General features: G+C 36.4%; 1 protein-coding gene across 2 annotated transcripts in view; it reads right to left on the bottom strand.

Moving 5' to 3' along the window:
* The window catches only part of ROBO1 (roundabout guidance receptor 1), a 777293-nt gene that overhangs the window by 428969 nt on the left and 322421 nt on the right, over positions 1–25903 (bottom strand). For both annotated transcript variants that reach the window (XM_067466684.1, XM_060770536.2), the window contains exon 3: positions 1675–1758. In XM_067466684.1, coding sequence (XP_067322785.1) covers positions 1675–1758 — 84 coding nt within the window. The remainder of the gene's footprint in view (positions 1–1674; positions 1759–25903) is intronic.

The raw sequence follows: 25903 nt of genomic DNA, 5'->3' as shown, positions 1-25903 counted from the left end.
GACTACAGGTTAAAGACATGCATTAGGGTGGGATGCTTTCAACTTGAAGCGAAATGAAGAAGTGGGAGTTACTGATTCTTGTTTTTGTCCTTGTATCCCATACAAGGGAGCACCCCCACTTCTGAATGGTTGAATAAAGCAAATTAAAACTGCTGCTCTAGTCTATTGGATTGATCTCTGAATTTTTTCCTCATATTACTGGGAGGGGGGAGGGGGATGAAAGGAACAATAATCATCAGCATGCAATATTATTTTCCCTAACTCGCATATCAGCAGGAAACAGATATGGATTTATTCTCCAGTGGTGCAGGGTATAACATTCTATGTTCCACTATAACCTCACTACTACTAAATCTGGATACAACCCTATATGTCCCAAAACTGTGTAACATGAGAATGTAACATTTTCTCATAAGAGAATTACACCAGACCAGTGATCCTTTAGGTTTCCACATACTTTGTCAACTTTTCTTCAAGCTTGTCAACACATCAACATTTCTTTGAGAAGTCAGTAACTGGCCATTATGTCTGGTTCTGATATGTAGAAAATTTCTTTATAACTTTAAATATTTGTAAGAATATGAAATATACCACATTTTCTTGGAATTGTTTACTTGCTTTTTAAAAAGCAGATTAATGTTATTTATTTTAATTATCTTATATAGGTTAATATTTCTGAGAATGGGGAAGAAAATTTGGACAAATGTATATGATCTATCAGTTGTTTAAAATGAGATGATTGTTAATAACCAGTAAAGAAAGAGGTCATTAACTGTAATAGATTATAAAGATATTCATGATTAACACATCCTTACCATTTTCTGTCATTTAATAACATATTTATTTTCATGGTTTCTTCTCAACATTTAGAAACCACATAGGATTTAACATTTTGTCAAAATTTGTCTACTCTAAGCAATTGAAATAATTTCTGCAAGTATGTGTACTTTTAATTTTTTAAAAAGTAGTATGATTTCCTTCTAGGAGTACCACTGTATAGGTAGAAAATATAATCATATTATTTCAATTTTCATTTCATTTTTAAAAGATTAGTACCAACCATTCTTGCTGGTGCTCCCTAACATATTTACTTCATGAATAATCTCAGTGGAAGAAATTCAGAGTTGAGACTTGCATTATTGAGATGAGAGTAGGGATAATGTATGTTGTTCATTGTTAATAACAATGTAAGAATTGAAAAAAAGATTTCTGATGTACCACCCCTTCATTTAGACAGTTAATGATTTCATTATTTTTGTTTCCCTCCCCTTCATATGACCTCATATGATGGAGATCTAACATGCCTGTACTAAAGAGTTCTGAGAAAGAAAGAAAATACATCCTGTTTCTACAAATTTAAAAAGATGGAAATAAATAGTCATTTAAAAACAACTCACTGTGAAGAAAACATATTCAGTTTGATATAAACATTCAAAGAGGCAATAAACGATGCTATTTCAACAGTATTTAGATGTCTAGTTTAAACTTAGTCCAAGTTCACTAGCATATTTTCACTTTCTAGGATGAATATCAATGTTTATGATGATGACAATGGCATCAGTGATGCTTAAACAACTGTGAGATGGTTAAATAACTGCATACAACTGTGTACAGGTGGGAATGACAGATGAAATTGGGAAACTGGAAGGAGTAGTTTGGAAAGGTGCACTCTACCTGTGTAGCTCAGCGAATTGTCCTCATTATCTGAGGTGGGAAGTGGTGTTCCGTTGTCGTTTCCCCTCTCTAGGTCATCAGAGTCTGTCGGAAATAACATCAGAGCTGCTGATGGATTCACAGTAGTAACAATAGTTGCCATTTCAATCAAATCATGTCCATAGACAAGGAAATCCACATATGACATAAAAGCAAACAGTGACAGCAGACAGCGCGCTCCATCCTTCCACATCATGGATTGAATTAACTTCTGTAATATCTTCAGTAACATTCCTTCTGGCATTTAAATCCCCCCTTCCGTTTACTGTTTGCCCTCTGTTGCACCTTCACTCTGATTTCACAGCTTCTGAAGTGTTCTTTTCTACACACTCTGCAAAGCAGACAGCACATGCTGTGGTGGACATATGGGGAAGAGGAGGCAGGGTGGTTGAATGCTAGCATTGCTAATTTTCTACCTTATTGTTAATCAAAGCTATTGACTGTGATCACTCCCCATCATTGCTTCATCTCCTGGCAATTACAGACTCAGGGGACTTTACCTCTTTGTGGGAAGGGGAAAAGCAGTGTCTTGTCAAATAAGGAGGAGGAGGACTTGCATAAAGGCTATTTCTCCTCCAGAGATGTTGTAAAGGAAAGGAGAATGATCACATCTAGTAAAAGGCAACAGTTTATAATCAAGTGAAAGAAGTTTTATTAAGCTGAATAGCAATATCAAAGAAATCATTTTAGGTTCAAATGTGAAAATCATTTAGAGCAGGGCTTATTTATTTAAGTAACAGCAAGGTATCACCAAATCAACTGGAATGTATTCATGTTGTTAAACAAATGGGAAAAAAAATGATCTTCACTGCAATCATACAAAGACAATAATAATACAAATACCAGTAGGGTTGTTTTTCAATAAGAACATTGGATTATAGCTCATTTAAAAAAAATAATAGTCAAATTTGCAAACTTAAATAGCAAAAACACAACTCTTAGCATTGTAAAATAATGGTGATAGGGTTGTCATAAATTAACCAAAATATATGCAAAAATAAGAAATATTATATAATGTTTGCTATCTTGCTAATGCCAGTTTAACATTTATCTAAACTAAGCAGCTCATTCTTTGTATTTTTATATCTGTCTACTAAATCCCAAAGACAAGAATTTCCTTGAAAATCATAACTCTCTCATATCTCTTTTATATTCAGAATTCACAGTGTTGTTAAATTGAATGAAATGGAAATATCTTTAAAATAGTTATTGTTTTATTAAAAAGGTATTTCTAGCATGATAAAGAAAAACAATCATTGACATACAACCTCTATAAAGAATGAAAGATAAGGAATTTCAGACTACATAAACAAGAAGAGTTTATGTAGAGATATTTTAAGACAACAGTAATTTGGCAGTGCCCTTTCCATGTCACTGAAGTATTTCTCTTTTGTTTTTGTTCTTTTTATATACAAATACTTTTGAACACGATAGAGGAGAAAGGTGAAAAAAATCTAATTTATTCCTCCATTTATCTTTTGCTGCCCAGTAATAGGCAGGCAATCTCATGAACATCCCTGAAAGATGCTTTGAAGGAGGCTGTGTTTCAAGGAATCTACTTCAACATATGCCAGTTTTCTTATTTACATTCATGAAGCTATTGGGCTACTTGTAAATTGCAACAGTCAAGAGCTTTTGAGTGGGTCTCTTGGTAAATTAAGTGTGCAAGAGACACCATGTTTTCTATTTCAGTTTACAAGGTTTATGCTAGGAAGTCAAAAGCACAGAGCAAATCTGAAATGTACATGGCAAGTTTCCAGGACTAAGATGGCATACTCACTAGCTTAACATTAAAAGTAACAATGTAAAATAAGAGTCCAGACCTATATTGACAAACCAAAATTTACAAACGACATAATGCAAGCTTCTGAAGCTTCACTGCCTTCTTCATTGGACAATGATGTTTAAAAGAACATAGAGAAGACAAAAGTGGTCGTGTTAAAGTCACAAGTCTACATTTTCTCTTAAATGTTATTTCTATTGCCAATTAAGATGGTAAGGGCTGAGGAGAAAGGGCAGTAAAACACAGGCAATTAAAGTTCAAATCTAATACTAGTAGCAAAGTAACCCCCCTTGAGAGCTGAGATGTAAGCAGAAGTTATTCATCATTAAGCCTTATATGTTGCAGCCTAATAGTAGGGATTTCACTTGGATCCTTTAAAAAAATAAGCTCTCCTGACATATCACTGATTGATTTAGGAACTTCTTTAATGTGGTGGAAGAGGGGCGATGCTTAGGAATAGAAGTTCAAAGCACTCAACAACCCACAAAATTAGTGGCACTTATGTTCGATGCCTTTCTTTAAATATTTTCAATATTAAAACTATTTTTTAAATATTATAACAGTATTTCATTTCCATGGGTTTCTGGGGGAAAATACAGCTTTCTTTGTACTTATATAGAACATGGAATCTACTTCAAAGATTTCAATCTCTTTAAATGGCTCAATAAATTATTTATTCATACTTGGCTAAAGTGTTCAGCATAATATTTTAGTTTATAAAGTAGAAGCAAGGTCTGGTTATGACTTATGGTACATACTTTAAAGGATGTGTGGATCAGGGACAGTGAGAAAAGGGAAATGGGTAGGAGTTGGCCTCTTTGGGCTCATTCCACTTTAAAGAAATGAAGACTGATGAAAACAGGGATGCCATAATTGTCCAAAACATTCCACTATACATGGAGTTTTCCCAAAATAAAAAGGAAAACTTTACTTCTGCCATCTTCTCAAAAAACCTTTCTCTTTAGTCCTGTTACCATCCATCTGTAATCATCGGAGTGTACTGTATCTATATTTATCTTTATGTGAGACTGTCAATGCTTCAAGACCATGAAATCTAAATATCTGAAATTAGCTGTGGCTATCCTTAGAGAGGTGCACCCAGTTGTTTTATTTGCCATTAATTAATTTAAATTGTTTGAAATATGTTGCTGTGCTTAAAACCTGAAAACCATATTTAGCTTTTACTTGACTTCCATAAGCAATGCTAAGATTAACAGTTATAGGGCAGCACTCCCAAATGGGATGATAGACAAACTTCTCATTAAAGAAATGGTGGGGTACATTATTGCAATAGTTATACAATGTGGTCCAGTAGATGCAAAAGAAATGACATTTTTAAAAATAGGATCACTATGTAAGTTTTCTTGAATAATTTAGTTTTTTTTAGTAAAAAAGAGTTTACAGGCAGTCAAAATACTTCACTAGAAAGACTAATAGAGAAACCAGAATTTTGCATAGTTGTCTTTTGCTCCACAAATGTCACCATGTGTTTTTGAGGATTTTTCTACGCAGGAAAAATATCTTTTTTGGATGTGCCTCATTCCCTGCAATCTTTTTATCACCATGACTGCAAGCATTAAATTACTGTGAGTGCTTGGTATCTGCTGGGGTTTTGTTCCAGACCCTCTCATGGAGGCCAAAATTCATGGATGATCCATTCCCATTAGCATAGTAAAATGCTGCGCCTTATATAAAATAAGTTTGTCTACAACTATTGGTATGATTTGAAATCACCAAGCATATTTCAAAACAAACTCACATAGATAGCATGACAGTAATCTAAACAGAATGCCATGTAACTGAGGCATGTGTCACCATGGGCAGGTCAGTCAAAATCAAAAACAGATGACCATGATGCACTAGCTATAACTGTGCAAATGCTCTCCTGCCACTATAGAAGGCTGAAAGTTAAACCTCAAGGCTAAATCCATGTATACATCCATCTTGCAGACCTGAGATTTCATCATGAGACAACAAACTTGTCAACCCAGACTCCATCTCTTTTGCCTGATCAGTCTCTCAATTTCCTAGGAGTATCTTTGGATTTTGTAATAAAAAAAATCCAGTCCACGCATTTTCACCCATTATTGTTAACAACACACACTGGTCTTGAAACAAAATGAATTCACTGGTTTAAGACAGAAAGGAGAAATAGAATTGGGTGTCATGAGCATGCAGTAGATCAGACCCGCCCCCCTCACCCTAACTTTCTACATGGTTTGTATAAATTTTAAACCATGGACAAACAGAGTACTCACATGCCAATGGAATCCACCATCACCATTTTTAGGGCTAGTCTTTCTACATTGGAAAGAACCACTGTAAAACAGTGCCCCAAGTCCCCAGTCATACAGAGGAACACCATTGCCAATCATATTGAAAAATGCCAAGAGATCCAGCAAAACACACAGAACACATTTTCTCTATCCAGCTCCTGCTACAAACAAAAAGCAAGCAGCAATCCACTTCCAGACCTGAAGTCAGATTGACATGATTCTAGAGACTCTGGAAATGGATAATTTTACAAACTATAGTACGTTACTCAGAAACTAAATAGTGAAAATAGGCAAATAATTATATAAAACAATATGATTAAGTAGGGTGTCAGCAAATGTCTTACTGCTGTTGCAAGATTCTAGTGGTGCCAGTCACTCTGCTGATCCTGTCCACATCCTCTAACTAATAATTATAGTTTATCTGTTGAGATTAACTTCACAATTCAGCAACAGATCAGTTGCACAACTTCAGTGCTTTCCAGTAGCTTCTTCCTGCACAGTATTTTCAGTCAACTGCTCCCACAGCCTGCAGTCATTCTGGAACCTTTTACAGACACTTGAGCATATGCCCGGCCATTGTCAGTTTTACCACTGTCTTTTCCCCAGTCTAGATGATATTACAAACTTACCACAGTATACAGTTATATCTTGTCTTAGCAGACAGATTCTTTAATTACATATAGCCTTCGACAAACAACATCACAGCACAAGGAGAGATATACACTGTACATGACTTCCTTATATACAATTCATTTACACATAGAAATCTCTGATTGGTTCCCAACTCATTAACTTAACTCAGACCCAGGATTACATCATTCACAATCACCTGGACTAGGCCAGAACACATTCCCCAAATGAAGTTCTATATACAGTTAATGCATGACTCAGCATTTCCAATAGAAGCCCATTAGCAGTGCATGACTCAGCTCTATTACATTACAATACATTGTAAAACCTGACATTATCATTAGTATTACTGTTGTTAGTTAGCAGGCCTGAAAACAAACAGTAATTTGAAGCACATTATATAACATCAAATATTTTTGCATTTGTAACTATACTTAGGTATGTTTCTTTACATTTATAAAGATCTTTGTCAACAGGGAAACCATATAGTCACCAAAGACACTGTGAGCAAATAATCATGGCTTCCCATGCTTATATGCAGTCTTTAAAATACTTGGTCAAGGTATTAATAAAGAGTATCATTTGAACTCTGCTCTCTGTTAAAACATACATTTTAAGGGCTGCCATGCATGATCCCAGCCATGCTCATTTAATGAGACTAAAACAGATCAATGCAAATAGCTAAGAAGTTAATGTTTTATAAACATTTATTATTATTTAAATAAATGATCTTTAAAAGATACAACTTTATTTTTATCACTAGTAGTAATTTACAATTGTGTTAATTAAAATAATTGACTTTTTTCTCCAAGTCAATATTTTACACCATTTAAATTTCAGTTGACTACTACTTATATATCAGTAAATTACATACTAATGTATATGCTTGAAATATATATTTTACCAAGATAAGCAGACTAGTCACTAATGGCATGGCCAAATCTTTCTGAACAGCTTTCATACAGTATCAATGACCTCCATTGAAATTATTTAGGATTGCAGTATTATTCAAGAAAATTACTTCCCTAGTCAGGGTCCATTCTTTTTAGGAGTGTTGACCCCCTATTAATTATCACTAAACAATCTAGGTACTTACTAAAATAATTAAAAGGAGAAGGTGATCAGATTAGCTAGGGTATACGCTGAGTGTACAATAATAGGAATTGATACTATAAACTAAAATGAGATCGGAGCTATTTCTGACATGCATTGACTTTCTTTGTTGCTTTCTACAATCTTAGCATTACAAAGTGATCTTTAAAGACACATCATTTCTCACACTAGAGTTTCAATGTGTTCAGCACTCTTTCTGAGATGCATCTTCCTACATTACTCTAGATTAGTGAAACAAATCAATGGGAATTGATCCAATTTGCAGAACACAGTTCTAATATTGATAGTAGTTTATACTCATTTGCTTTTGCCTAATCTTTTATTAATGATCATCTTCAAAATGTCAATTAATATTGCTGTCCTGAAATTCAGTAGTATTCTGTCCCTAGAGAATATAGAGGTTCTTTAGATAAAATCTACAAATTAACCAAGAGATGCCCAAAAGAAGCAAAAGGCATAGTAAGATGAAGTGATCGAAAACAAGTTTTTACTATGCTCTCTTGTTTATCTTTTGAAAAACAGACATAATTTTTATATAAGTTTCCCATTAATGGAAAAAGGTCAATTTAGTTTTATCTTTTGGCTCAAGCAGGAACATTAGAGAACAAAAATATGTCTCATCTATATTTATTATCCACTCATCCAGATAAAAATATATTGTTACAAGTATGAGCACTTCATTTGGTACTACCGAAAATGAAAATGCCCTTTCACAAAGGGGAAAATTGTCAGTAGTGTTTCCATGATGGACTCTTATTGAACCAATACAGGTTATTAGAAGAGAAAATAGCAAAATAAAGTTCATGCAAGTTTGCTAAATTTTAGTATTCAGATAATACCCAAATGAAACAAAATGTGTGTTAAATCATAAAATATGAAAGAGATGTGTTATCACAATAGTTTATAATATGAATGTCTAAACACAGTTATTATTTGCGGGATTTCTAACTCACCAGGGCACATTACTTAAGAAGAAACCTTTTTTTGACTTCATCTTCCATTTGTAATATATACTTATGTATAAGTCAAAAATTAATGCCAAAAATGTTACTCTCAAAAAAGGAATTGACTTATTCTTTGGTCAAAATGGCACCTTTGTGCCCTCCACTGCAATTTCTGGTCTTCGTGAACTCCCGAGAAGGCAAATGGTGGCATCAGTGGCTCTTTGGCACTAATCTTCCTTGGCGGGAAGAGCTGATGTGGTCAGAGCATCTTTTACAGCAGGTTCTCCCTAATGAACTCCTCACTGCCCACCTGCTTGTGGTTGTCTGCAGCCTACTTGCTTGTCTCCTCCTCCTCCCTAACTTCTTTAAGGAGACCAGCTGTGGGGTGGTGGAACCAGAGAAGGTAGACAAAAGAAACTAGCAATCAGTTAAACGGTCATTGTGGCAGTGGAAGGGGGGGATTGTTACTCTCAAAAGGTAAGAGAAGAAAGAACACTGATGCTAAGATATATTTAGCTTAACAGACTGTTGAGACCTTGTTTTTTGTCCACCTTTTCCAATCACAGCTGGTCTGCTTGTTTTCCACAGAGAACCCGGGAAGGAGGAGGAGGAGGAGGAGGAGGAGGCGGAGGAGAAGATAGATAGCTGGCTGTGGACAACCAAGGTGTTTGTGCTCAAAGTTGAGTTGGACTAGACAGGCAAAAGATGAGATTTCAGCAGGCCCTTGAGCCAAATATTTCTCAGCAACACTGGTATCACAACATCTTGGGGTTGTTGTTGTTGTTGTTTTCCTTTTATTTTAAAGAAATGCCATATCTTCTAGCTAACATGGTCATCTCCAGGCAACACATTACCAAGATGTGTGCATTTCTGTCCCCATGGAAATGTAATTGCTCAAATATCTGTTCAAAGGACAGTGAAGGGTTCACTGGGAAAACATCACTAGTCTAATCCTATAGCACCCTAGTGAACACCATTAATACTAGCACCAGGTATACCAAGAATTTCAATTAAATAATTGGACACAACTGAATACCCCCAGGCTAGATACTGTATCTCCCAACAAGACATCATAAAGTTGGAAAAACAATGGATTGTGGACAAAAAATCAAACTGATAACAAAAAGGTCACCTTTGCACACAAGGTGATCAACTCAATACTTGTGTGACTTTGTTGATCAAATCACAGCAAAAATGTATCTCAAGTGAGCTTTAGTTACTCTAACTGTGCATTCATGGACTGACATCATGTAAGATTGTGAAATTAAACAAAACTTAAGCTATATTGTTGAAGTCTGGGAGGTCATGGCCGCAGACTCTTCTCTCAAAGTCTTGGGCAGGTATATAAAACCCCAATTTCTGGAAATTACCCACTTTTGGTATAGAAAGACTAAGGAAAGTGCAAGGAAAGAAGCTCTCTTATACCAGCAATATGACATATACTCACAATGGACAATTTTCTACTGAGTAAATGTCAACTTGTAGTGCTTTTACGGAACATTCTTCATCAAAAGAGAGGCAGTTAAAAGCTTCAATGTTTTTCCAACTGAAACAATTCAACTATCTAATTATAACAAAACAAGACAATCCTGTGGACCTTTAATAGTGTCGTAAGCTTTTGCTTTTTTTTGTTACATACCAACACAATTATGTCTTTAGAAGCCAGGAAAAAAGACTCCAGAGTTTCCCATCTTTTATCCATAGATTGCTGCAGATCTTATATAGGTAAGGTAATTGTATCATAAATCACAAACTCTTGCATTTGTTTGATACTTAAATTGCCAGACAAATCAGGTTTTATGTAGCAATGTAAACTTGTAAAACTTTAGATCTGATCTATTTAGTCTACCTAATTTAGTAGTTTACTAATTACATTCCAGTGCATGCTATTCTCCACAAGCAGCCTGTCACAAAAGTTTTCAGGATGCCTAATGGCCTCTGGACATTATTTTGGGTTTTTTCTCTCCTCTATATTTAGCCTTTTCACCCCTTTAAGCAAAGTCTGGTGATTCTCTGGAATTTGCTGGAAATACCAAAATATCCCAGCATTTCAGGTCTATCTGGAAAGTGGAATTTGGTCCAATTTGGCCCAATCTGGATCCAGATAGAAATTTCCACCATTACATTTCCTTGCACTCATCAGTGTAGGAAAAGTGATGGATTATGACTGTGTTGTTGGTGCCATTCCTAGTTGATGGCTAGGAGCTCTGTTCAAGCTTCTAGCCACTACAGGTGAATCTGCTGATGTCAGCACCAGGCAAACATATATACTGGCCTAGTGTGGATGTGACCTTAATATTTAGTTTACATCTTCTAACCCACTGCAAAGCTTAACAAAAGGAACATATCTAACCTCAGATTCCTGCTTCCCACCTCTTTAGAAGATTCTACATTTCCTTCTCCCTTGGTGTCAGAAGAAGTTAAATGACATGTATTTGTACGTATAACATGAAGATCAGAACAGGTTTCAAACTGCAGCTTCCAAAGCCAGAGAGTACAACAATTTAGGGATATTAATCTGTCAAAGAAAAAAGAACTAGCAAGAGACCTTGCTCTTTCCTTCCCTCTGTTCTGAGTAAAATGTCTGTCAGTATCTGAAATGTGATATTAGAACTGTGCTCTTGAAACATATATTTGTAATTCCACATATTTCAAGTATGTCAAATCTTGCAGAAACATAAAGATCATTACAGCAACCCATAAAGATCATACTTTGTGTATTCCTCATTGCTGTTCTAACACAAGTATTTGAAAGAAATGGATAGACAAAACAATTGTTTTCTGAATAATAAAAATCTGCATAGGCACAATGGAAGGCCAAAGAATCAGAACTTGGAGGAATAAAAAAAATAGTACATTAATGTACCACCCTCTACCAGTCTTTACCATTTGCTTTACAATCAACATGGAATTTAAAAGAAATGCTAGGGTCAAAGATTACTTAAAAGTTTACGAACTCAGACAGCAGGCAAAATAAAACCTCAGTCTAAAATGAAACCGCCAGGGAACATCATAATCAATAACAACTCTATCTTGTCAAAATTCAGCTTTAGAAAATTAATATCATATAAGCAATCATCCAGCACAGCAAGGGGTTTTTGAGATTTATAGTAATCGAACTGGTATCTTGAAGTGTTTTCAATTTGTAATACTGTACAAGCTGAGCACCAGAGTATCAGCCAGTGGCTGCAGCAGTTTCATAACTCACAGATATCCTAAGAAAACTGTTGTAGTAGAGCTTGTTGGTAACACTGCAAGTGGTAGTATGGGTGTCAGAAGGGGGAAAAGGAGTGCTCGTGAGCAAGAGCTAGATGAGGAACAACAAAGGAAAAGGATCCGGGATATACTTATGTCACCTACCGACGAAGACTCCTTCGAAGGGTTTTCTGAGAGCGAAGGGTCAATGAGTGAGGAGGAGGAAGGAGATACAGTGGATGTGAATAGGGGAACTAAGAGGGTTACTCGGGAGCAGGAATCGGATGAGGAGTGTCAGAGGAAGAAGATCTGGGATGTACTTACCACTCCCACAGATGAAGAGTCTTTCATGGGTTTCTCTGGGAGTGATGGGTCTGAGAGTGATGGGGATGGGGATGACACACTGGATTGGACCAAGGTTCAAGAGGTTTGAGATGTATGTACTCAGCCAACGTCTAGTGACACGTTTGTGGGGTTTTCTGATGGTGGGGATTGGCAATCAGGAGATACTGTGGAGTCTTGGGGAGATCTAAGTCTTGACAAGAGGTGGAAGAGTTGGAGGAATGGGCGTCAGCGTTCAGGTGTGGAGGCAAGGGCAGCTGTAAGGGATGACGACGGAGTAGAGGTCAGCTCATCATCGGATGATGAGGTGTAAGATAAAAGTAGGCACTGAAATGATAGATCTTTGCAGAAGGCAAAGTGTTGGTTTCATGCCTTGGGTTTTGTCGCTGCCACTTTCGTGTTGGGTTTGGATCCTGGATCTGCAGGTTGCTGTTTCCGTTCCTGTTACAACTTGGCTTGGATTCTCGTGAGTGTGGATTTCCCCTTCTTTGACTTCGGACTGCTTTTGACTACGACGCTGCCTACGTGGACTTTGGAACCTCACAACTTCGGACTTGGCTTTCTTCGACCTCGGACGTCTTTCTTCACGGCTCTTTGTTTGTTTGTCCTCTACTTGCTGTGTTATTTTGCGTGACTTTGGAAGCACTTCGGTTTAATCCGGATCTTTTCTCTGGATAATCCGGATTATTGCTTTGGTTTGTTTTTTAAGCTGAAACTTGCTGCTACCTTTGAGTTTTGACCAGGGACACTGAACTAAGTGTCTCTGAGTCCTTTTGCTTTGTGTTAATAAACTCTACTTTTGGACATACTCTTGAGTCTGGCTCTTATGGTGTCTGGGTTCTGACAAAAACCTGTTATAATTGGAGAGTATGAACATTCTCATAGCCACAGGGTTCAAAGTAATAAAGTGTGAGCATGATACACACACACACACGAATGATTTAAGCCACACAAAAATGCTAAAGTAACATATTGGTGTTTATTACTTCCAAGCATAAAACATTCTCTTCATTTTCAATTTCAAGCTGACTGATAAAAATAAGTGCAACAACGAAGTCATTCTAAGGTTACAAATCATACAGAAGTTGAGACAATGACTACCATAGGACAGTCACATACCAAATGAACTTTCTCAAAGAGTTGTCAAATCCTTACCTGGCAGTTTCCCTCACCACATACAATCCCAATCTGAGAGATAGAGAAAATGATTGTGGTACATATAAAGAAATTTTGCTTGAAAAAGAAAACAGATGGAAGGGGGCTATTACAATCACATGTAAATAAATCAGACTTTAATGAAAAAAGATTGATGAAATCACCTGCTAGAGATGAAAGAGTGATAGCAACCTCCGGTTAAGACTCAGAAAGATCATTTTGTCAATCGGTATAAGATAAAATGGTGAATGTCTTTGGCAAACCAATGATATGAGTAACCATAAATATAATGATGATTTGAAAACATATGTTTTTAATAGGATCCACAGAGGGAATTGTGATAGGGGAATAACTACATCAAATTATTTTATCAACATGGTCTGGAACTTTATTGATACAGAGGTGAACTGTATTATACAGAGGGGAATAAGAGTAACTGCAGTAACTTTAAATGAGAGTAACTGCAGTAACTTTAAATCTTTAGGGACCTCTTCACTCGCACTTAGGGTGGCTCATGGCCCCCGGCACACCCTCCTTCATGCCCTCATCATTTGGTGGCGATGGGAGAGGCTGCCAAAGCACACTCTCCCTCCCTCTTCAGATGGCAGAATGAGTGGCAATGCATCCCCTAGTCATGGAGGAAGAGTTTCTCGCCATTTCCTCCTGACTTTGGGAGGAAAGTGGGCAAGGCCTGTCATCACAGCAGGACTCGTCCTTGCCATGAAGCGAAGCAACAAAATGAGGCCAAAAATGCCCCCTGTGAAGAGGTGGTAATAATATGATCAAATAGCCAAATCACATATATTTTGAAAAAAAAGTGAAGTCATCTTTGTGGAAAAGAGATGGTAGGGCACAGATCAGTGTCACAGTTGTTGGGGATGTGTGCATTTTACAGCTCACTTACAGCCCTTGGCATAATCTTTTAGAAATACGTCTCTACCCCTGCCCTTGACTCTTAGGTGCATAGGGACTCTTATATGGTATAGTTATTTGTATGTAATGTCTTCTCCAGCCATCAAATGAATTCATGATAGTTGGGAGTATGTTCTTCCTCTTCCTAATTTCAAGGGAATAATTTATACTTCAAAGCATTGGGATACAATATGCAATTAATAACAAATGTTCTTTCAGTGGTTATGAGAGTTTGTAGAATGAATAAAACCCACATCAAAACTACTCGCATACTTGCCTTGAACTATAAACATAAAAGCTCCGACTGAACTGTTAGTTGCAGCTGACGTAAGTGGTAACATGCCAAGTTTCTATTATTCAATCATTCTATTCTAGCTGGGCCTAAAAAGTGGATTTAGACTACATTTTAGGGTGACTTGTGGTAGGAAAGTTTCAGAACGTTTAGAGTAGTGTGGCCTCAGCTTCTTTACTACTATTATCTCTCAAGTTCAAAAAAGGATTAATTTTGTAAACTCTTGCAGTGCATTGTGGGGACATGAGAGAAGCCTCCCTCAGGATGGTAAAACATCCAGGCAACGTCCTTGCAGACAGCCAATTCTCTCATACCAGAAATGACTTACAGTTTCTCAAGTCTCTCCTGACATGAAAAAAGTGCATTACAGTACATATTTATTAAGAAGTAAATGCTATGAATTTCAGAGGAGCTTAGTTCCTAGTAGCAATAACTGTATAGGGCACATCTTCACTGACCCTTTGTTTCAGAGACGATATAGAATGTTGCATTCTGTATTAGCCCCAAGATGCCAGCACCCAACTGCTGTGGAGTTGGGCAGGAGTTCAGACAGCCACTCTTACTGTTCTTTTTATTTGTATCTTTTTTAGAAATAAAATTTTATATTTCCCCTCTATTAGCAGTGTACACAGCCACACAAGACCTCATCACACGGGGCTAAAATTGGTGGTATGCACTGATTTAGCCCTGGTCATCCATGGAGCCGGCTGGCTCCCATTAGGTGACTCTATGCTGGCTACATGGGTGAAGAAAGGCATAGCTAGCACATGCTGGCACCGCAGCAACGTAAGAGGCTTTCTGTGTTGCCATTGACTTTAATGGGGGAGGGGGAGACGTATGCAGAACAATTCCCATCAGCTGCCCATGCCCCCCCCCCCCCCAGTGAAACAGAGCGATGTGGGACATTTTCTGCAGGACAAGAATGCTTCAGTAAAATATAAATAGATAAATTGAAACAGAAAATATTTCATGTTTTCCATTTAATTTAACATAGCCTTCTGACTACTTCTGTGTTGTAATCCACAACTGGACCAATAAATCCATGTTGTAGAGAATTGTGTTAAAGTAGAATTTGAACTGATTTGCCACACAGCCCCCTTCAGAGCAGTTCTTAGGAATGTCCATATGTCTCTGAGGTAGAAAGGACTGATACTGAGAAAGATGAGGGGTTTTCTTTAGGCAGGAGGCTCTAGCCTTCAGAAGTTCACGACACAGCACTCTTGATCATCTTTAACACAACACAGAGCACTTTGATTCCCCTTTGGGGGAGATAAAGCGAGGTAATAATAATAATAATAATAATAATAATAATAATAATAATAATATGCTACACAAGACAATATTTCTGAAAAAGAAACAATAGCTGCTCTAACATTTCGCTGAAAGTGACACACATTTCTATAGGACCTCTTCTGAAGTAACCACAAACAGGATTGCAGACAAAGTGACTGAATGAATGGATTTAACTCCTCATAAATTTTGTGGCTAATAAAAACTTCAGAAAGGAAAGACAAAGCATTATATCAGTTTATAAAAGTTATATATTATTTCCAAAGTATGCCTAATCTACTCATGACTTTTTGCAATCATTGCATTTTCATTATTTTCATACTGTACCCTAGAATAGAATGTTAAGTGGTTTTTTAAAAAAAGAGCTGTGAATGGTAAAGCAACAAATCTTCTTAGTTCATCTTTTACCTATCCAATTAGTAGATTTATAAGGCTACAATTTTCTTTCTCTTAGAAAGAATTTTCATTGAACAAAATGGGGCTTAGTTTTGAAAAGTTATATATAATCAAGTTAGCTTCACATTTGTGTTTCATAGGCTAAGTAACCAAGAAGACCTGTTTTATACTAATTCTACAAATCAGCAGGCCTATTTTACCCACACACCTAATAACTGAAAAATGTTCAAATGTCACAGTTCACAAAAATTAAACTATTTTATCAATCTTGTAAGTTTAAACCTTTTGATTTCAATTATCAGTGTGGTTGGGGGAATCACTGACATTTGTGACATTTAAGTCCTTTCCTCAATAATACTAGGGAGGCAATCTTACATAATTAAATAAAATTCATTGTTTTTATTAAACTTTATTAAGATTTTGCCTCTCATTCCGGTTTCCCAAAATTATTTGAATTTAAACTGTTCCATCATTTGCTACACCTGGAGGGCAAGCCAACTAATGACTATATTGATTTCCTTTTGAAAATCTCCTAGGATCACTCTTGGAAGAAAGGGCATCATGGCAACAATCTGCGGTGATCTGCGACTTGCTAGCAGATCATTCTAAAAATATAACACTAAAGGTTGCCACATTCGCAATCGCAACCCAAAAGATCAGAGCCAAAGTAGCAAAATCCATACTGGGGGTCAGAAATGGAAACGGTTTGGAATGACACAAAGCAGACACTGTTATTGTCATGTTTCTGCTTTCATAATTTTAAAGAACTTGTTTTAGTTTTAATTCTTGTTACATTTTAAGGTTTATATTGGAAAGTGTTTATAAAGTTAGTATTTTACTGATGTCATGGCCTATGGCTAGTACAATAAACAATTCATTCATTGATTTCCTTTTGTGTTCAATTCTTCATGCATCATGTTTCCAAGGTGACTATAGGCATGTAGTCTATTTTACTATTCATGCATTCCAACTATTTTTAAGTATTTCTTATTTGATGTTAGTTATGGATAAAAGCACTTTTATGTTCTACCATTTTAAAAAGTATATCACTAACAAGTATTGCAAATTGTTTTCAAATATTATGCAATTATTATAAACAGAAGAGTTTGAAGACTTGATTAGTAAAATCTTTTCATATCTCTTCCTTTTCCATTTGTTTCCTAGCAAATCCACAATAGAATAAAGTACAATTGTAAATTCTATAAATATAATAGAAATATAATTCAATAAACTATAACACAACAAAAGATCTAAGCACTGTAGAGAAAATAGGAATGTTAAAATTAAGGCATCATAGAAAAATCAGTATCTGACTGCTTCTGCCCTACATGTCATTTTATTATCTTAGAAATTTGTGGCTGTTGATTTAATGCTGAGGTTATAGGAGATACAGGAAAGGAAAACATCATTAGCCCATGCCCCATCTTAATTGTAAGTATGCAATATCCCAAAATATGTAAAAATATTTAATAGAAGTATGGAATGAAATGTAGATAGCAGACCAATACATGTGATTTAGGAGCAAAAGAACCATCAATTATGAACCAGGCAATTATATAGGAAGAACTGTCATTTTATACTTGGCTGTTCTAGGTGTATCTCCCATTTCTTAAAATCATATTGAGACAGTATAACATCTCCCACAAAGCAAGTTTAACAATCCAAATTAGAAGACAATGTTTAAATGAAACATGAATATTTATAAAGGGACACACTATTATCTTATGGGAAAAAAACAATCTGTGTATTATAAATAAAAATTTGTTGGCTTTATCATCATGTAATGCACATTGTTCATCCAGAATCAAATTTGCCATTAGGTCAGAAATGCCAAACTGTGGCAAGTTTATGGGACAATTTCAGCTCATGAGACACTCCAGAAACATCATGGATTGCCAAATTTATTTCCATGCATATGAAAATAAATAAATAAGCAAGATAATTTATGGTTTGGGGAAATGCGATTTTAATGTTAAACTGTGATGCCAGCAAAAAAGACAATTAATCTTGCTTTTGTCAGAAAAGGGATAGTTCAGTGAGTCTGAAAAGATTGAGGAGTATCAACTTTGTGGGTCCATACGAACCCCTAGAACCATACTTTGAACACTCCTGCATTGAGAAAAATAAGGCAGTTGTCACAGACGACAATGGTGTTGAGGAGCAGGGAGAAGTCAGAATTGTGTGTAACACTTTGCCTGTCTTGTGCTCAAATGTGTCCTGCTGCCTAGCTGCCAGATTCAGCACAGGTGAAGTATTATTTCATCACTGAGAACAAGTGAAAAAGTCACTAACTGGTTCACTTTTGAATAGGAAAGATATGGGGAGAGGCTATTTTGTCATATCATACTTTCAATATTCAAATAGAAGGATTGTATTTGATGAGAATGAACAATATTCAGAAGACTGGAAACGGTGAATTAAAGCAACTCGAAAATCAATATGGTGTGTTATAAACAGCCCAAAATAAAGTGACTTGGCACTTTATATGTAATCAATTATATTATCACTTATGTCAACTTTAATGCTGTCCAACGTAAAGAAGTGGAGCACTACAACTCTAAGTTCCAAGTACAATATGTGAGATAATTTTAATCTTTTCTTCTTACAATAGCACAGAAGTCAATTCAAAGTAGAGAGCATAAGAACAAAAATGAACAATGGGATTGTTGCAAATAGAACTGCAAAGAGAATGAAGACTCAGAGGAGATGAAGCAAAAAGTGGAAAGCTAAAGCAGTCATTTTTTGAATAGAAGTGTAACAGAATCAGGACATTTATGATTTATTTATTTACTGTATTTATACTCCACCCTTCTCAACCCTGTAGGCAGGCCCGTAGCCAGGATTTTGTTTCGGGGGAGGGGGGGGTGAGTTTGGTTCGGGGGGGGGGGCTGAGTCTGAGTGAAAGAGGGTCTACCCTAGCAAACACCAATACCCCAATACCCCCATGCATATGGAATATATTGAGCATGGTGATCAGATCATTATATGAATAAACATAACAGTTTAAATAATGTACCAGTAAGGCCTTCTCGCGGACCACCATCAGAATTTCGGGGGGGGGGGGGGGCTGAAGCCCCCCCTGGCTACATGCCTGCCTGTAGGAGATTCAAGGTAGCTTACATATATCAACAACAATTAGATGCCAAAAAAACACACATAATAAAAATATAAGAATTAAAACAATTATTAAAATGTAACAAAATCTTAAAACCAATGATTTAAAATTATGAAATTAAATATCATAGTCCATGGCCAATGCACTATTTCATCTTCTCTTCCTTATGCTTCCACTGTCTCCTTATTTTCATTAAACACCCTCCAACTGCACCTAAGGCTAGTAGCATTCCCTTGAATTGTTCCAGCACCCACAGGGTGTGGTATTGCTCAACTTGAGAATCATAGCTTCAAAGGATGGAGACATTCCTCAGACAATGCAGAAATATGGGGAAAATGAGATTAAAGAAGAACATCCAGCACTGTACTTAATGCCTCTCAGTTTTGAACAGTTTATCGTAATTAATAAAGGAAAGTTTGATTTCTGTGAACTGGAGTTAGGACTGTAGATTTGGCTCTTCCCCACTGCTGGGAATGAATCCAGGGGCTCTTGTTGTGTATCTCTTAACCTAGGGCCATTATTAAGACCTGCTTCAGTTATAGATCCCAGTCATATAAGCCAGCAGAAGATGACAAGCCACTGGACCTTTAAAAGCTTTTATGATCTTTATCTCCCTCTAACTTCTTGTGTCGAGAAATTATAATGTGCACACAGAGGGCCCTGCACATAAATGAGGCCAGGATTTCATGGTTTCTATCACAACCATGGGCCTATGACAAATATCTTACCTACACATGTAGCAAGTATTACTATACTAAGGCCAATCAACCAGCATACTCATAAAAAGTACAGCCACTTACATGGTGTCTCATAAAGTTTGGCGGTTAGCACAACAGTTCCACCTGCATACCACCACATACATAATTCAGATTACTATATTTCCCCTGCATAGATTCCTGTAATGTACAATCATGTACACAATGTTCTGTAAAACAAAGGTAATGCAAAAGAATTCAAGTCTATAGTAAGTGATATATAACTTCTCTTGGAAATATATTAAGTTCTAAAAGCAGTAAGCCATGTGACATGGTGAATGGTGGTTTCAATCACATCCTCAAAGCTCTGTTTTCCATGTGAAACTTGTTATATAGTCCATACAGTTCTGAGGTGTGATAAAGATTAACACAGCATGGGTTTAATAACAAGCAGAGTTTCTCAATTTTGAACTTTGTCTTCACTGTATGTTTTGCCTCCTGTGTGTTTCACTTAAGTACAGAGACTGGTATAAATTAACTGCATTTTACATTTTCAAAAATGAAGGATCAACTGCTCCTTGTTCCCAGCAACCTTTGAAAGGGCCGCAGGAGCAACCTGAAACCATTCCAATACCTGCTGAAGTTTCATTTGAGTATCTGAAGTCTATTGTTACTAAATGTGGAACTAAAAGGAAACTCCATGGTTTGAACATCAATTGCCCTTTTTAGCTTTTAAATATTTCTTGATGGCGAATTCTAGCGAATGAAAAGCTTGTCCGGTATTTTATGTCCTAACAAAGATATTGCTCTAATCTAGATTTTGAATTACAGTGTAAAGTTACCCTTTATTTACACACTGGATAGTTAATGATAGAATAGACTAAGCCCTTTTCAAATAACAGAAAGTAAAGTTAACTCAATGTTGTAATCCATACCATGATAGCACCACTAGAGTAATGTCACAATTGTACAATTCTGCCACTGTAAAGACCCCAAATAGGCAATGTTACTGTCTGATGAGGGCTGTGTTTTAGGTCAACACAAAATAATTTTTCAAAAATACTGCTCCAATTGTTCTCTGTTTTAAAGAAATCCCACCAAAGGTAATGAAGAAGTAAAATCAATGGTCTCTTCTTTTCTTTTATATAAAGCTTTGCAGGAGTCTATAAAAAAACATTCAGGGAACAGACACAGAGATACAGTATGCACGTGTTAAGAGATGAGATCAGACATGGATGAAATCTGGTAAAAGAGCACTTTTCAGTGGAAAGAGAGCATTTTGTTCTAACAGCAAAAATAGTTACTCTAAAATATATGTCATGGAGACAGAAGAAGATGAGAGCAGGCAGGGTAAATGATATTATAAGATTCATTCATCCTAGATACCAAAATAAGAAAGTGCTCTGACCACAAAAATCAATGGATTGTCGTTACAACTAATACCTGGTTAACATTAAAGAGTCTACAAATAGTGTGTATAGCAGGGGTGGGTAGGAGTATGGCTTCTGAGTTCCATGTGATCCTTGGGAACAACTGACCAAAATATATTGGTTTGCTTCCTCCGTCTGTCCAAATCTTCCTGAAACATGAACCTTTTTTAAAAGCTTGAAAATTAGCCAAAATGAAGTCAGAAGTGACATTGCATCACTTTGAACAAGCGGAAATGCTGAGGTGTAGCTCATTGGGTAGATGCAAGGTGGAAAACTGTTGCTTCCACTCTGTGCAGTTTCCCACCTCTAGTGTACAGGGATCATATGAATCCAGGATTATTCCTCCACTTTCCCACTTTCATACGTATGACACATAGGCATGGGATAGATGCGGATTTGGGCTTTCTTGAAACACTTTGCAAACAGTAGACTGGTTGAAGGGCTTTCTTTCAGGATTATGCCTAATCCTTAAAGCGATGCTGCAATAAATTTGAACTGAAACTGATTTGGGTGTTTATGCAAATCCTGCCCTCTCCCCCCATGTTGACTGAACTATAGTCAGAATAAACTAACTGGCTTACATAGGGATATTATAACAATATCAGTTTGGGCCTCAAGGTGTAAAATATGGTTACACTTCTATGCATTCTTAATTCACATGAAAATGGTTAACACTTAAATATGTTTTGTCTTTTCATTAAGGAGTTGTGAGTATTTGGATTAGGATCTTCCATCCAAATTTTCTACCTTGTAATTTTCCAGGCAGACCTTTGATAATAGTTAACACTGATGTGTGTTTGTGTTTCCTGTGTGAGCTTTCATTTATATGCCCTAAAAGACTTGTTTTGAAAAAAGGCCTGTGATATTACTTACAAACAAAAGACCAAAAACACCGATTAAATGCAATGAATGCTCATGAAATAAGCACCATCTTTCACAATCATTTGTCATTATGTCCTTAGAAAAATATGATTTCCTTTAAATCTGCTCATTAGAATAACAAATACACAGTAATTTTGGGCAATAAGAAGGGAAAATGGCATAAAACCACAATAAAGAAAAGCCAGCTGAGGAGCCTGGTATGAAACAATGCTATGTATAATTGGTGTTTAATTATGCAGAATTAACAAATGGCAGAAGCATGGGTTGCATTACTTGACCAAGGCTCTCTGCCAAGTCAACAAGCTGGTCTAAATGGAGGAAGCCACCCATTAGTTTATCAGACGTCTCTGAGTGGAACCTTCATTGCTATGTTCTCCATCTGTGTTGCCAAAAACAGTTAGCTAAAAAAAAATCTGCTAATTTGTTAAAGGAAGATACATTTCTGTCATTGACATTAGTGAATGAACCAATAAAATCTTTTAAAAGTTTTCTAAATATTTAATTCAGCTGGCGCCAAAGGTATAGAAACACAACAGCAGCCAAAACATTAATTAGTTTGCTTTTACACTGCTAGCATATCATTAATTGGATTTTTTACCTTATAATTTGTGTTATAATTTCTGTCAATTTACTATTGATAGTAAATATTAACAATTCTGCATTGAAATCGTGGCTATAACATTTAGAACTTACTGGAAGGTTACCCACAAATACCAGCAAAATCAACAAATTATTCAGTACTTCCATATTTTCAATCTACTTCCACATCTACCAAAACTGCAAGGTTAATCCGTTTTAGAAGGTAGACATGTTACTTTGTTGCAAGAAGAACAACTAAGAATACAGTGGCATTCAAAGATGATGAAATTTATTATGAATTAAAGTTTCATGGACTTGTACTCTCAAAGTGATAGCTATGTGTGTTCCTGAGCTATATCTCCAAAGTCACCACATTTATGCCAAGAATTGGAAAGGTGTGAATAGTGGCACCTAGATAAAAAAAAACCTCTCATGTGTTCATACAGCTCTAGAGTGTGGCTGTATTTCTCAAAGTATCAGAATTTCCACAGATGTGGTATATTGTACAGCATTTCTCATGTGTCCCAAGGCAACAATATACACTGGTAAGCTTTAATTCATTTGACATTGTTTTGTTCTCCTCAAGAGTCCACTTTATGCTCTTCCTGAGATTTCTGCCCATAAGTGAACTTCCCCTTTCACATGCACTCCAACATTTCACATATGAAACTTGTGACCAAACAACAACAGAATTATAGAATCAAAGAGTTGGAAGAGACCTCATGGGCCATCCAGTCCAACCCCCTGCCAAGAAGCAGGAATATTGCATTCAATATGATCTTGATGGCAAAATCGATTAATGAGGAAGAATACTCATGCAAGGAGAGTCAATTTCATTTGTCTGGTCCTACTGGAAAAGAATAGAGTCTGCCTATTCCTGTCCTCATGGCTGAGGGCATATCTACATGGGCCAAATGAAGCAAGGAGAGGGTGAATGGACACATGGAGCCAATGTGGCCTACATTACTTGAAGTCACTGAATGCCGAGAGCTTTCTTACACCTAAGTAGTGTGCAATGAATTGGGAAAGTTCTGATTTGGAACCAGGTGCCACTGTCAAAATGGTCATCCTGCTTTCCTTGGGCCCTGTTGGCCTTAATGTCACCATCCTGTTATTGAGGCAACCACCAAATATAACATTGCTCCTGGTCATCGCTGATGCTTGTCAGCATTATTAGCAAGAATTGGTATTGGTGATGAACAATGACCAGGAACAATTACTCGCTCCATTGTTGCTGCTAAGATGACAACAGGATGGCATAAGTAAATATAGCTGTCCAGTGTTACTGAACCCGTTTTGGTGCTGCTGAATGGTGTAGAATCCCCCCAACTACCAGGACAGCACTGATATTCCACTCAGAATTCACCCTGGGGTTAAATATCTATATAGATACACCCCGTGTTAATTGGGAGTAAGGCGCTTTTGCACTATGGAATTAGTTTTCTGCAACTGAAATAAACCAAGAACAAAGGAAGAAAGCAGGAAAGGGAGAATGAAACTGGGGCATTTTAAAAGCAATTAAAAAGTCAGGTTATTACTCATGAACATCCCAAATTGGAATAGTTGAAGATATTATTTCAAGCAATTTCCAAATATTTGTAATAGGCCAGAGGCAGCCCTAGGTAATTTTCAATGGTAAGCAAACAGTATCCCCCCCACCACTCATTGTTATATATTTTCTGATCATCATGGGAGTTCTGTGTGCCATATTTGGTTCAATTCCATCATTGGTGGAGTTCAGAATGCTCTTTGATTTTAGGTGAACTGTACATCCCAGTAACTACAACTCACATATGTCAAGGTCTATTTTCCCCCCAAGAGCGTCCCTGGGCAAAATCAAGTATACTGTGAATGCTTACTTTGCGTAATGTGTTGAGCCGCCCTTGGTAATAGCTTTGGAATTCTGATAGGGATTTCTGAGACTGAAAGCTCTATTTCTCTACCCATCCTGCTATCAGAACCATGTTCATATTATAATAAGCATTTCCTTTACTTGCACTTTGGAGAAAGTGCATTTAAAACAAACATTCCCTCTTATAGTAATGATGGTGATCAATGATGTCCCATCTTTGTTATAGTAATATGTGGAAAATGCAAGTTTTCACTGGCACAAACATAACATCTTGAGTTCCTATTACTTTAATATTTTACAGGTGTTATAAAGCTTAATTCAAAACTGATGTATCATATCACTTTTTTTGACATAGCATGCTTTTAAAGCACATTTTCAGAACACATATTTTAGCCTCCATTGCTCTTTAAAATGATATCCTGTTACACAGAAGGAATTTACGTCTTCATGAAGTTTTTCTTTAAGAAAAATTAATTACAATTCAGCCCTGTTTTACTTCCAAGACTACAAGACTTCTGATGTGTAGATGTATAACATTGTGTTTTGATAAACTCCTTCATCATTATCAGAATTAATGATCAACATGTATGATAAAATACGTAAACTCAAACATACAATTAGGATGGCATCTTACTAAACAGGAGTGGAAGAGATTGAGATTTTTCAATAAGATGCACACATTAGATTTGCTGAATAAGAGTTGCATGTTGTAAAAGGAAAAGGGGAAAACATTTCCTTAATGTGGAAAGGCTGCTGTTTATTTGCAGAAAGTATAGTCAAATATACAAAAGCACCAGATCCTTTCTGATCATGGAAACTAAGCAGGATCAGCCCTGGTTAGTACCTGGATGGTGGAATGGCCATGAATACTAGATGTAAGTTATATTTCAGAGATATTAGGTTGGAAAAAAAACACTTCTGAGCATTCTTTGCCTAAGACAACTATATGAAATTAATGGCATTATCATACATCAACAGGTGACTTGAAAGCAGACATACAAACAGTGCTGAAACATTATTGCTATTTTCTGACTTCTGAATCTATTTTGTGACCAACAGTTAATTTGCATGTCTTTTTTCACATTTTGTAGACATTTAAAATGATACAGCTTATAATTCTAAATTGAAGGAAATTGCTCTGGTTGTTAATGTCTGATTTTGGAAGGTGAATAAACTGACACTTAAGTGAAATAAGAAAAGAGTTGTTTCTGATTAGCCAAAAGAAAGATTGAAAAATAGGGATTTTGACAGTGCTGCTTCAGGTAGCAATTTCCTTGAAGATTCAGGATTGTGCTTTGGTGGTTCTCTT

The sequence above is a fragment of the Anolis sagrei genome, chromosome 3 (genome assembly GCF_037176765.1).
Source record: "Anolis sagrei isolate rAnoSag1 chromosome 3, rAnoSag1.mat, whole genome shotgun sequence".
In the NCBI taxonomy this organism is placed as follows: Eukaryota; Metazoa; Chordata; class Lepidosauria; order Squamata; family Dactyloidae; genus Anolis; species Anolis sagrei.
This window is presented reverse-complemented; position numbering and strand designations above follow the sequence as displayed.